The following is a 12,864-nucleotide window of genomic DNA, read 5'->3' on the forward strand; positions in this document are numbered from 1 at the left end:
ACATTAATTTATCCAATTTTATATTAATTTATCCAATTTTATATTAATTTATCCAATTTTATATTAATTTATCCAATTTTATATTAATTTATCCAATTTTATATTAATTTATGGTATTAAATTTGTAGTAATTAATTTTTTTAGTAATTTGTAGTATATTAATTTTTATAGTAATTAAATTTTATTAAGTTTGTGGTGTATTGTAATTAATTAATTAAATATGAAATATAAAAGAAAATATGAAAATTATTGGAATAAAGAAAAGATAGAAAAAAAATTAGAAGAAAGATTACAAGAACTTAAAAATAATGAAATTAAAAGTAAATCAAGAATTAAATTATTAAAAACAAAAATTTCTAAATTAAATAAAGCTTTAAATGGAAAAATTTATATAGGAGGACAAATATTACCAAATAAAAATAAATCTAATAAATCCAACAAATCTAACAAATCCACTAATAAATCCAATACCAGTACTAATGGTACTACTAAGGGCAAGGGAGCTAATGACACTTTTACTACTGAGGGAAAGGGAGCTAATTCTACAGCCATAGAGTGTACTACTACTAATGGTACTACTAGTACTGAGGATACTAATACTAAGGAAGCCCCTATCGGGGCTGTTACTGAGGAAACTGTTACCGTTGGAGCAAGCACCGTAACGGGCACCGTAAAGAAGAAAAGAATAAAGAAAATATGTTATAAATGTAAGTATAAAATAATTAATATAATTAGGTAGAAAAAGAGGACATTTATTACAAAATTGTAAAGAAAATAATAATAAATTAATTTGTTTCAAATGTGGTTCAATAAATCATACATTAAAAAATTGTAAATTAAATCAAGTAAAAAAATTTTACAATTAATTAAAATTATCATTAATTAATTAAAATTATCATTAATTAATTATAAATTATTGAATTAAAATTATAATTAATTGAATTAGGAAGAAGTTCCATATGCAAATTGTTTTGTATGTGGTGAAAAAGGACATTTATCATCAAAATGTATAAAAAATCCTAATGGTATATTTCCTAATGGTTCTGGATGTTATTTTTGTGGTTCCAATATGCATAAAAAAATCAATTGTCCAAAATTCATTAATAAACATTAATTTCTCATAAAAATACATTAATTTCCATTAATTAATTAATTAAATTTAAATTTAATTTAATTTATTATTGTGTTTTAATAGTGTTGTGTGTAAAAAAAATTTTTTTATTATATTTACATTAATTAAATTAATTTATTTATTTTTTAAATGAAAATTTGGTAATGAGTTTAGGTAAATCAATTCTTAGAAATTTACCAGTTTCTGTAAGTAAATTTCCACCACATCAATTTATAGTTCATTATACTCATTTTCTTCACTATATATACAATATATTTAGAGGTAATATTTATATTAAAATATATTTTATAGTTTGTTTGTTTAACAAAATTTAAAATTGAAATTGGATTTGGAAATTATAATATCAAATATACTAAAGATTCTATACAACATATTATTTTTTGTATTAAATTAAATAATTTTCAATTATATAATTATTTTAATTAATTAATTATTTTTGTTAATAAATTATTAGTTCATATATTGGGATTATTATTACTTTGGTCATTTATTATGACTTGTATTACTGAACCTGGTTATATTACAGGTATCCCGTAACGGTGCTTGCAACAGCAGCTCCCAATATCACTAGCCCCCTGAAAGGCGTCTTTATTTAGTTATATAGTAGTTATACCTTTACTGCGTTCTATAGTTAGTTATATACCCCTTACGGGGTACCGTTTGACCAAGCTCCGTAACGGAATATTCTATAGATGAATGGAAATTAGATCCTAATAGTATATATCATTGTAATGAACGTAAACAAAACGGTATCAACATATACTACCAGTATAGTTAAGTAGTCTTAGGTAGTCTAGGGCTAGGTAGAGTAGGTAGTTTAGGTGCAGCAGAAATTGATTGAGGAGAGAAAATTTATTTCCTCTAACCCGATCAATTTTTGACATTTATTTTTAAAATAGTGTTTTTTAGAATTATTTTTTCATTAAATTTTCTTATTATGGTTAATTAGGTGAATTAAGATATTGTAAGAATGAAAATTGTTATAAACCAGATCGTGCTCATTATTGCCGGTAAATAAATTTATTAATAATAATTTTTTAGACCATTAGGTCGTAATGTTCTTAAAATGGATCATTATTGTCCTTGGGTATCCCCGTTACGGTGACTGGTCCACGGCCAACCACCAACCACCAACCCCTGAAAGGGGCTCTCTTAGTTATTCTAACTGTAGTTCTATAGTTATATACTGTAGTTAGTTATACCTTTAGGTACTTAGTTGGTTAGTTATACCTTTAGGTACTTAGTTGGTTAGTTATACCCTCCGGGGATTAGTTCCCTCCCGGGGTACCGTTTGACCAAGCACCGTAACGGAGTTATAGGTATCAAATGGTATTGGATTTTATAATTATAAATATTTTTTTTTGACATTATTTTATTCGGATTTGATTAACATTTTTATGTTTAAAAATATTTCTAAAGCTTTCTATCAAAGTTTTTATGATCCCAATTCCAAATTCTATCAACTCTTTTATCTTTCACTTATTTCTATACTTATTCTTATTATTTCAATGTATCTCCATTACGGTGCTTGCTCCAGCAGCTCCCAATAACCACTACTTAGTTATACCAAAGGGGTTCCTTTTCCCCAAAGGGGTTCCTTTAACCCCTGAAAGGGGTACTTAGTTATTTACCTATTTATACCCTTAGTTATCCTAGTCATATATAGTACTTAGTTATAGTACACTCCATACCCATAGAATTAGCTCCCTTTCCCGGAGTACACTCTATGGCTGTAAAATTAGCTCCCTTTCCAGGGTCTATGTAGTTATTAGGGGATTAATTAGGGTAATTAGTTATTAGGGGTGTACTTAAGGGAGTTAGGGGAGTAGTTAGTTATACTTAGTTATATCCCCTTACGGGGGCTACTTAGTTATCAAGGCAGTACTTAATTATACTTGGTTACACCCCTTACGGGGTACCGTTTGACCAAGCACCGTAACGTATCACCGTAATGTAATAATTTTTTTAGAATAATAATACCATTTACATTATTTCATTTATTGTAAGTTTTATAAATAAATAATTTTTTTTTTAGTTTAATATTAATAAATAAAACAACAATTGAATGTTTTTCATGGAATAATACAATAAAATATAATTATAATTTAGGATTCATTAATAATTTATATTCTGTTTTTGTATCCAAAAATTATTTATCAAATTATTAATCAAATTATTATTATCAAATTAAAATTATTAATTAATTAAAATTATTATTAATTATTAATTTATAGGGTAATAATATATTATTATGGTTATTACCTATTGGTAAACCACCAGGTGATGGTATACATTTTCAAATTAATACATATAATATATAATAATAATTTTAATAAATAATAATTTGATAAAAAAATTTTTTAAAAAGATTTGATATTTTTTGAGTTTGATAAATTATTTTTTAAATATGGTAAAAAAATTAAAACATATAAATAATGAACCTTGTGATAAAAATATTATTAATATTAATAATAATGAATTAAATGAAGAAGAATTTGAAAATAATTTTGTACATCAAATTTATAAAAATATTGCTACACATTTTTCACATACAAGGTTTATACTCATATACTAACTATAATTAGATAGTTAAGTAGAAGGTAGATTAGGTGCAGCAAGATCTGATTACCGAGGAAAATTTATTTCCTCTAACCCGATCAACTTTGGTCATTTATTTCCAAATTAGTGTTTTTTGTTAATTATTTTTTCATAATTTTATCTTATTTTGGTTAATTTTAGTTAATCTAGAGTTAGTATACTATAATTAGTATAATTAAGTAGCCTAGTAGAGTACTAGTAGATTAGATAGTCTAGGTGCAGCAATTTGATAGGATTGAAGAAAATTTATTTCTTCTAACCCGATCAATTTTGGGATTTATTTCCAAAATCCTAATTTTTGTTAATTATTTTTCCCTAATTTTAGCTAATTTAGTTAATTAGTAGTTAACTCTAGTTACTATGTACTTAAGAGTATTAGTCTGGTTAATTATGTTACTACTAGATTAGATAGACTAGGTGCAGCAAAAATTGTAAGATTGAGGAAAATTTATTTCCTCTAACCCGATCAATTTTGGACATTTATTTTTTTCTACCTATTTTCTTAATTATTTTTTAGTTAATTTGGACTAATTCTATACTTAATTATGAGTATTTAGTTGATTAAATTAATTGGTATAGATATGGTAATTGGAAGAATGTAGTAAGAATAATAGAGAATATATCATCAGGAAGTATAATAATAGATATTGGTTGTGGTAATGGTAAATATTTAAATATAAGAAATGATTGTTATTTTATTGGTATTGATATTTGTAATGAATTATTACAAATTGCACAACAACGTAATAATAATAAGAATTTTTCACTTATTATTTCTAATGCTTTAAAATTACCTTTAAAAAATAATTTCTCTGATTTAACTTTATCTATTGCACTTATACATCATTTTTCAACACAACAACGGAGGTATTATTACTAACTCAATTTAATTATCAAATTAATTAGTTGATTAGATAAATTAAATATAAATAATTATTGAAATTTGGTTAGAAAAAAAATAAATGCCAAAATTGATCGGGTTAGAGGAAATAAATTTTCCTCGCTCCTATCAAATTGCTGCACCTAAACTACCTAACTCTACTAGTACTCTATTTAGCTACTTAACTATACTAGTACTATAGTTAATTACTTAATATTGAAGAATATATTAGATTGGAAGTAATAAAAGAATTAATTCGTTGTACACGTATTGGTGGTCAAATATTAATATATTTATGGTTAATTCCTTACTATAGTATTACTTTAATTATTTTAGTACTTAGATTACTATAGTAGTTAAGAAGTAGTTAATTACTTAGTACTAGTATTATTGTACTAAAGCTCCGTTACGGTGGAAAATTCTCCTACCAAAATTGCTGCACCTAAAGTACCTACTGGACCTATAGGTATTAAGGGACCTATAGGTACTAGGTTCGAATCCCACTGTAGTACTAGTACTAATAATAATACTAATAGTACTAAGAGTATTACTACTCCTCGAAAGGGAGCTAATTCTACGGGTATGGAGTGTACCCCTGAAAGGGAGCTAATTTTACAGCCATGGAGTGTACTACTACTAAAATTGCTGCACCTAAACTACTTAACTACTATAGTACTATAGTACTTACTGTAGTACTTACTATAGACTACTGTAGAATACTTACTAGTACTAGTACCATTGGAGCAAGCACCGTAACACATCACCATAACGGAGAAATTTACTACATTATTATTAGTAATAATTAATTATTTAGGAGTTATGAACAAGATGAAAGTTATATTGGTTATAGGAATTTTACATCACAAGATGTATTAATTCCTTGGAATTTACAAGAGAAATATTCACAAGATACAAATTTACATTATAAAAGATATTATCATTTATTTAATAAAGATGAAATTGATCAAATTTATAATGAATTTATACATCAATTAAATATTAATATTTATACTGATTGTAATAATTGGGTATTACACATGTATAAATTACAATAATATTAATCCAAATAAACCAAAATTATAAAAAAATAATTGTAAAAAATGGATTTAAAAAATAAATGTCCAAAATTGATCGGGTTGGGAGAAATAAATTTTCCTCGGTTACAATTTTTGCTGCTAATAATTATTTCTTTAATTTCTTTTTAATAGTTTTATGTTTATTCATTTTTTTGGTAGTTTTATTTTTATTCAATTTATTCTTTTTATTCAATTTATTCTTTAGTTTATTATTATTATTGAGTTTATTATTGAGTTTATTAATTATATAATTCATATGTTCATCACTTTTTAACATTTCTGAATAAAAATCCATTGGTCTATTAAATTCTAATCCCATTTTCTAAAATAAATAAATAAATCCCAAAATTGATCGGGTTAGGAAATTAAAATTTTCCTTCACCCAGTAGATATTGCTGCTGTAACTACTAGTAACTATAGTAACTACACTAGTTAATAATAGTAATTATAGTATACTAACTATAGTTAACTATAATTAATGAAAATCAACTAAAATTAGGGAAAATAATTAAGAAAATAGTGATTTTAAAAATAAATGTCCAAAATTGATCGGGTTAGAGGAAATAAATTTTCCTCGCTAATCAGATCTTGCTGCACCTAGACTACCTAATCTACTAGTACTCTATTAGACTAAATTCTTAACTACCTCTTAGACTCCTTAACTACCTAATATCCCTTAATTACCCTTAGATAGCTACAGTACCTTAACTAACTACTATTTAATTATATTACTTTGAAATTGTTAAGACCAATTTTAATAAATTCATTAGCCAATTCATTACTAAAAAAATAATTTTATTAAAAAATTTTTAATATATAAAAATTAATATATAAAAATTAATTTATATTAACTTATTTATATATAATTTATTACAATTGTTGATTTAATGTTAAATTATTATTTTGTGGTATTGTATTTCCAATAATTGTTAATGTTTCAATCCAATTTTTATCATTTAATTTCAATTCCATTTCATTTAATTTTTCTTCTATTTCTAATATTCAATTCATTTAATCTCAAAATAATTAAAATTATATAAACTAGTGATAATTAAAATTAAGAATAAGATTAAGAATAAAAATTGATTAATTAAATTTGACTTACTGTTAATTAGATAAATTTCAGATTTAGTATTTATATTTATATCATCTATACAATCTTCTTCATCTAAATAACAAAATTAAGAGAAAATTAAAATTAATTTAATTAAATAAAATTAAGAAATAAAATAATTAAAATTAAGAAAAAAAATTTAATTTAATTAGAATTTATTTATTTATTTTAATTGGAATAAATTTTACTTGTAAATTTTTCACCAGGTTTTAATAAATAACCTAATTCTTTAATTTTAAATACCATTTTTTATTATTTAATAATTATATAAAATTCCCCAATAACACAATAAACAAAATAATTAAACCAAAAAATAAAATTAATTTTTATTTATTTGGAAAAAAAATATTTTAATTTATTTGGAAAAAAATATTTTAATTTATTTGTAAAAAAAATTAATTAATTTTTGGAAAAAAAAATGTTATTGAAAAAAAAGTATAAAAAATTAAAAAAATTGGATTTGGAACCGAAATTAAAGAAACCAATATTATTTTTATTATCAACACATAATGAAGATACAAAACAATTATTAAAAGATTTATATCAAATTTGTAAAGAATTTTCAATATTTCGACAAAATAATTCTAAAAATATTATTATAAGTAAAAATTTTATTAATTTAAATTTTTTTTTAGATAAATAAATTAAATTTTTAAAATATTAATTTAAATTTTTTTTTTAGATAAAAAATTGAATGAAATTTGTATAAATAATAAAAATCATTTAGAAAGTGAATTTATATGTAATAAATTAGGATTTGGTTTATATGTAATAACAAGTTCTAATAAAAAAAGACCTAACAGTATTGGATTTGGACGTTTATATAATCAAAATATACTTGATTGTTGTCAATTCAATATATTACAATATAAATCTATTAATAAATTTAATCAATCAAGTTCGTTACCCCGTTACGGTGCTTGCTCCAGCAGCTCCAATTACCTACTTAGTTATACCAATACTACTTCTTTAGTTATATAGTTATTTATTTACCCCTTAAGGGGTACCGTTTGACCAAGCTCCGTAACGGAGCTCCTTTACGGAGTTACCCCACTAACTATCATTTTTGCAACCTTTTAGTACATTTATTTTATTTTTTGTAATTAAAAATTGGTATATGAGTGGTTGAAGCAGCAAGAATTGATGGAGAGAGGAAAATTTATTTTCTCTAACCCGATCAACTTTTGACTTTTTTAAATAATTATTAAAATTAACTATTTATGATTAATTTAAGTTAATAGTTAAGTAATAGTATTAGTTAAGTACGGTAGTCTATAGGAGTTAGGTAGTTTAGGTGCAGCAATTTTGATCTACTGAGGAAATTTTATTTCTTCTAACCCGATCAATTTTTGACATTTTTTTCCAAATTAGTGTTTTTTACAATTATTTTTTAATTATTTTGGCTAATTATGTTTTATAGTTGTTGATATAAATTCAAGACCATTAATAATAGTACAAGGTTCAGGATTTGGACAACAAAATGGACATTTAATTACTGTTCGTAATATACTTTTAGATATTTTCAAAGGTCCCAATTATCCTAAAATCTCACTTGATAATATTAAACAACTTATTACCATAACTATTCTTGATCAATATGATACTATGGGAAAGGGAGCTACAGGTACTCCAGGAAAGGGAGCTAATTCTATGGGTATGGAGTGTACTATGGGAAAGGGAGCTAATTTTACCCTTATGGAGTGTACTAGTGAGAAAAATTTGAATGAAATTGCTGCTGTCACTAATTCTGGGGAGTCGAGTACTTTTTCTAATACTGGAGTTAATACTAGTGGAGTTGTTAATAGTAAGGATATTGAGGCTAGTGAGGGAACTGGTACCGTTGGAGCAAGCACCGTAACGGAGAAATTAGAAAGAAGAAAATTATATAAAAATGGTCCAATTATATTATTTCGTAGATATTCAATAAAACTTTTAAAATCAAATAAATCAAATAATTCAAGTAAAAAAATTAATTAGTTAATTAATAAAACAATTGAATAATGTGTATTAGATGAAATATTACCTAAAGTAGATTTGATTGAGATTGGACCAAGTATAGATTTACAATTAGAAGAAGTATTAAATGCTGATCCAGAAATATATAAAAATTCTATACAAACACAAAAGAGACCAAAAAAATTAATTGCAGGAATAAATACAAATGTAAAAAAATTAAAAAAATATAAAAATATAAATTCTACAAATTTAGGAAATTTAGAAGCTAAAATTTATATTAACAATTAAATCAATTAAATATACACCATTAATATTACAATCCAAATTTTTTTATTCATTAATTAAAATTTTTTATTCAAATTTTTTTAATTCCAATTTTTAAATTTATTTATTAATTTATATTTTATTATTTATTATTTTTTTTTGGATAATTAATGGAATTATATATTTACTGGGAAAAACAAGATCCAAAAACTAAATTATGTGCTTTACATTGTTTAAATTCATTATTACAAGTATAGAAAATTTAATTATTAATTTAAATATTTAATTTAATTTAATTTATATAATTTAATTTTATATAATTTAATTTAATTTAATTTTTTAAATTTAATATTAGGGACCAATAATTACTACTGATGAATTATGTGAAATTTCTACTATATTAGATTCTAAAGAAAATTCATTACTTAATTTTAATGGTAACTCCGTTACGGTGCTTGCAACAGCAGCTCCGATATCACTAGCCCCGAAGGGGCTTCTATATAGTTCCTTAGTTATACCCTTAGTTATATACCTATTTATACCCTTAGTTATATAGTTATATATAGTAGTTAGTTATAGTACACTCCATACCTGTAGTTAGCTCTCTTTCCCTAGTTAGTAAAACTGTATATTTAGCTCCCTTTCCTAGGGTCTAATTAGTGTATATTTAGCTCTCTTTCCCTATTACACTCCACAGGCATAAAATTAGCTCCCTTTCCCGGGGATACTTATACCCTTAGTTATATATCCTTATGAGAGTAGTTAGGTATTAGTTAGTAGTTTTTTAGGGAGATAGTTATTTACTGTAGTTAGTCCCCTTACGGGGTGTAGTTAGTTTCTCAGTACCGCTTGACCAAGCTGCGTAACGTAGCACCGTAACGCTGTTATAGGTGAAAGTGGATATAATGGAGAAATATTAGGTTATGGTAATGTATCCGAATTAGGAGATTTCAATCTTCCAGTAATGAATAGCAGCAATTTCTACTGGGTGAAGAAAATTTTATTTTCCTAACCCGATCAATTTTAGACAATTATTTTTTAAATAGCTAATTAATAAATTTATTTATTACTAATTAGATATATTTAAGTTAATTAGTAGTTAATTTTGGTTAATTATGGTTAATTAATGTTTAGGTATTACAAAGTGCATTGAATAGACGTAATATAACATGTGAACATTTATCATTAAATCAATTAAGTCTTGAAATGTTCCAATAGTAATAAAAATTTTATAATTATTAATTATTTTAGTAATAATTCTATTGCATTTATTTGTAATATACAAGAACATTGGTTTTCAATACGTAAATTACATAATGAATGGTATAATACTACTAATTTATATAGTTAAGGATAGTTAAGGAAGTAGATAAGTAGGTAAGATAGGGGTTAGGTAGGAGTACTCTAGGTGCAGCAAATTTGATCTAGAGAGGAAAATTTATTTCTCCTAACCCGATCAATTTTGGACATTTATTTCCAAAATCACTATTTTCTTAATTATTTTTTAGTTATTTTGGTCAATTTAGTTAATTTAGTTGATTAATTGATTGGTTATAGGTTTATATTGGATAGTTTAAAAGATGGTCCTATAATAATAGAATATGGTTCATTATATGATTATATAAAAGAAATATTAGAGAAAGGAATTGGTGTAATATTATTAGTAATAACAAATAATGGAAAATTTCCAGAACCTGAACCATATAAATATATATTACAATCCAATCAATTTTTTTTAAAATTATCAGAAATTACAAATATTGATTCATTTAATAATAATAAAAAATTTATTTGGCCTACTACTGGTGGTATAAGATTAGATCAATATCAATCCAATGTAATATCATCATACAATAATATAAATTAAAATAATAAATTAAAATAATAAATTAAAATAATAAATTAAAAAAATTAATTATTTAATTATTTTAATAATAAATTATTTATTTTTAGGAAGAATATATTGGTAATGATGCTATAAGAATAGCAATAAAATTATTTACAAATGAAAGATTAACTAATTCTTTTTCACCAAATAATACTATTAATGTAATATTAAGTAGTTAAAGAGTAGATTAGGTAGAGTAGTTAAGCTATAATTAGGTAGAGTAGTTGGAGTAGGTAGTTTAGGTGCAGCAAAAATTGATCTAGAGAGGAAAATTTATTTCCCCTAACCCGATCAATTTTGGCATTTATTTTTTTCTACCTAATTTTCTAATTATTTTCTCATAATTTTAGTTAATTGTTGTATTAGAAATTATTTGAATGGATAGAGAAGAAATGTAATTTAAAAGAATATGATTATTATTTTTTAATACAAACAATACCATATCGTAAATTTATTAAATATATTAATGGTTCTATTGAATTATTAACCAATTCTAATGTAAAAAAAATATATTATATTATAAATTAATTAGGAACCTAATGATGTTACTAATAAAACATTTCAACAATTAAATTTCAATACTAATGATATGTTCTTATTAAGAATTAATTAATCTCATAAATAAATACATATTAAAAAAAATTAATTAAGTTAAAAAATTAGAAAATTTGAGTTAATTTATTGTTAAATTCAGTTAATATTATGTATTGATAATAATTTGTATAAATTGATTGAAATTGATATTGGTTGAAAATCTTGAGGTTAATTTTAATTTTGAATCTTCAGAAAGTTTAATATTACATTTTAATGTAAAATTTATTATATCATCAATTGTTATATAATTTTTATTATTTGATATATTATCAAAAATATTTTTTAATAATATTTCTAATGAATTTATTTTTAATATATTATTTATAGAATTGGAAAATGTTATAAAATCTAGTCCCTCAGTTACGGTGCTTGGTCCACTAGTACACTTCATACCCATAGAATTAGCTCCCTTTCCCTTAGTACCTATATTACCTATAGTATTATCAATATTAGTAATTAAAGGTATTATAAGTATCTATAGTAGTCTATAGTAGGTATATAGTAGTTAAGGGGTAGTAGGTAGTAAGTAGTATGAATATTACTGGTAGTAAAGTTATTAGTGGTAGCCGTTGGGCCAGTCACCGTTACGGGAGTAACGTGAGAATTAGATAATTCTTTAAGATAATTAATAGTAAAATTAATTTCTTCATGTGTATAATTAATATTATAAATATTATTAAAAAGATTTAATAAATTATCACAAGTTAATAAATTTTCATAATTTAATGAATTTCCATAAGTTAATGTTTTAAATATATACATTAATTCTGAATTTCTTAATGTTCTTAAATAAACCATTTTAAATCCAAAATTTTATTAAATATATTGAAAAATTAATTATAGAGTTAAAAAAATTAATTAATATTGAAAAATTAATTAAATAGAGAAAAATTAATTAATGTTGAAAAATTAATTATTTAGTAAAATTTTTAATATAATGTGTGTAAAAAATAAATAATTTAATTATTATGTGGCACATTAATATTCTTATTAATTTAATAAAGAATTTTAATTTAAATTATTTATAAAGAATTTTATTTTAATAAATTTTCAAATTATTTTTAAAAAAGTGATTTATATACTTAACTAGTCATTAAAACCCTGAGTTACGAGTTTACACTTAACTAGCTATTAAAACCCTAAATTACTAGTATACACATCCTTATTAAAACCCTAAACCCTGATACTATATACTTAAAACTCTCAATGCCTATAAAGCCTATAGTACCATAGTACTCTTATACCCTTAAGTAGCCCTAATACCTATCTAGCTACTACTAGACTAGTTGATACTCCTATAATAACCATCTACATCTACTACCTAATAGCCTAGTACATAGTACTAAACTCCTAATAACCTCT

The 12,864-nt window shown here is 23.3% G+C and overlaps 5 protein-coding genes across 5 annotated transcripts, besides 11 other annotated features; 3 read left to right on the forward strand and 2 right to left on the reverse strand.

Annotated features, from left to right (window-relative positions):
- Window positions 1–220: 220 nt before the first annotated feature.
- On the forward strand, window positions 221–739 carry TA20235 (uncharacterized protein; the record flags this gene model as incomplete). Its single annotated transcript, XM_949113.1, has 1 exon — window positions 221–739. One exon carries the CDS (start codon window positions 221–223, stop codon window positions 737–739), a length of 519 nt encoding a protein of 172 aa, XP_954206.1.
- Window positions 740–2,569: 1,830 nt separating this feature from the next.
- TA20240 (integral membrane protein, putative) lies at window positions 2,570–5,937 on the forward strand (the record flags this gene model as incomplete). Its single annotated transcript, XM_949114.1, has 16 exons — window positions 2,570–2,747; window positions 2,799–2,893; window positions 2,966–3,052; window positions 3,242–3,270; window positions 3,367–3,418; window positions 3,622–3,688; window positions 3,752–3,798; window positions 3,947–4,063; window positions 4,143–4,161; window positions 4,333–4,597; window positions 4,682–4,709; window positions 4,843–4,871; window positions 5,012–5,190; window positions 5,229–5,362; window positions 5,461–5,479; window positions 5,819–5,937. 16 exons carry the CDS (start codon window positions 2,570–2,572, stop codon window positions 5,935–5,937), a joined length of 1,464 nt encoding a protein of 487 aa, XP_954207.1.
- Window positions 2,597–2,665: a sequence feature (8 probable transmembrane helices predicted for TA20240 by TMHMM2.0 at aa 10-32, 91-113, 123-142, 149-168, 202-224, 412-434, 444-462 and 464-486).
- Window positions 2,891–2,893: a sequence feature (8 probable transmembrane helices predicted for TA20240 by TMHMM2.0 at aa 10-32, 91-113, 123-142, 149-168, 202-224, 412-434, 444-462 and 464-486).
- Window positions 2,966–3,031: a sequence feature (8 probable transmembrane helices predicted for TA20240 by TMHMM2.0 at aa 10-32, 91-113, 123-142, 149-168, 202-224, 412-434, 444-462 and 464-486).
- Window positions 3,248–3,270: a sequence feature (8 probable transmembrane helices predicted for TA20240 by TMHMM2.0 at aa 10-32, 91-113, 123-142, 149-168, 202-224, 412-434, 444-462 and 464-486).
- Window positions 3,367–3,403: a sequence feature (8 probable transmembrane helices predicted for TA20240 by TMHMM2.0 at aa 10-32, 91-113, 123-142, 149-168, 202-224, 412-434, 444-462 and 464-486).
- Window positions 3,625–3,684: a sequence feature (8 probable transmembrane helices predicted for TA20240 by TMHMM2.0 at aa 10-32, 91-113, 123-142, 149-168, 202-224, 412-434, 444-462 and 464-486).
- Window positions 3,995–4,063: a sequence feature (8 probable transmembrane helices predicted for TA20240 by TMHMM2.0 at aa 10-32, 91-113, 123-142, 149-168, 202-224, 412-434, 444-462 and 464-486).
- Window positions 5,270–5,338: a sequence feature (8 probable transmembrane helices predicted for TA20240 by TMHMM2.0 at aa 10-32, 91-113, 123-142, 149-168, 202-224, 412-434, 444-462 and 464-486).
- Window positions 5,464–5,479: a sequence feature (8 probable transmembrane helices predicted for TA20240 by TMHMM2.0 at aa 10-32, 91-113, 123-142, 149-168, 202-224, 412-434, 444-462 and 464-486).
- Window positions 5,819–5,859: a sequence feature (8 probable transmembrane helices predicted for TA20240 by TMHMM2.0 at aa 10-32, 91-113, 123-142, 149-168, 202-224, 412-434, 444-462 and 464-486).
- Window positions 5,863–5,931: a sequence feature (8 probable transmembrane helices predicted for TA20240 by TMHMM2.0 at aa 10-32, 91-113, 123-142, 149-168, 202-224, 412-434, 444-462 and 464-486).
- A 472-nt stretch (window positions 5,938–6,409) lies between the features above and the next one.
- TA20245 (uncharacterized protein) lies at window positions 6,410–7,046 on the reverse strand (the record flags this gene model as incomplete). Its single annotated transcript, XM_949115.1, has 4 exons — window positions 6,410–6,467; window positions 6,561–6,681; window positions 6,729–6,854; window positions 6,989–7,046. The coding sequence occupies 4 exons, from the start codon at window positions 7,044–7,046 to the stop codon at window positions 6,410–6,412; spliced, it is 363 nt and encodes a 120-aa protein (XP_954208.1).
- A 172-nt stretch (window positions 7,047–7,218) lies between these two features.
- On the forward strand, window positions 7,219–11,521 carry TA20250 (uncharacterized protein; the record flags this gene model as incomplete). The annotated part of the gene is made up of 14 exons (XM_949116.1): window positions 7,219–7,402; window positions 7,483–7,772; window positions 7,802–7,899; window positions 8,240–8,760; window positions 8,812–8,963; window positions 9,376–9,523; window positions 9,718–9,759; window positions 9,911–10,008; window positions 10,155–10,237; window positions 10,272–10,343; window positions 10,578–10,857; window positions 10,974–11,069; window positions 11,275–11,406; window positions 11,441–11,521. 14 exons carry the CDS (start codon window positions 7,219–7,221, stop codon window positions 11,519–11,521), a joined length of 2,277 nt encoding a protein of 758 aa, XP_954209.1.
- Window positions 11,522–11,608: 87 nt separating this feature from the next.
- Window positions 11,609–12,300, reverse strand: TA20255 (uncharacterized protein; the record flags this gene model as incomplete). Its single annotated transcript, XM_949117.1, has 2 exons — window positions 11,609–11,934; window positions 12,045–12,300. 2 exons carry the CDS (start codon window positions 12,298–12,300, stop codon window positions 11,609–11,611), a joined length of 582 nt encoding a protein of 193 aa, XP_954210.1.
- Between the last annotated feature and the right edge of the window lie 564 nt (window positions 12,301–12,864).

This window comes from Theileria annulata, chromosome 1, assembly GCF_000003225.4.
Source record: "Theileria annulata chromosome 1, complete sequence, *** SEQUENCING IN PROGRESS ***".
Lineage (NCBI taxonomy): Eukaryota > Apicomplexa > Aconoidasida > Piroplasmida > Theileriidae > Theileria > Theileria annulata.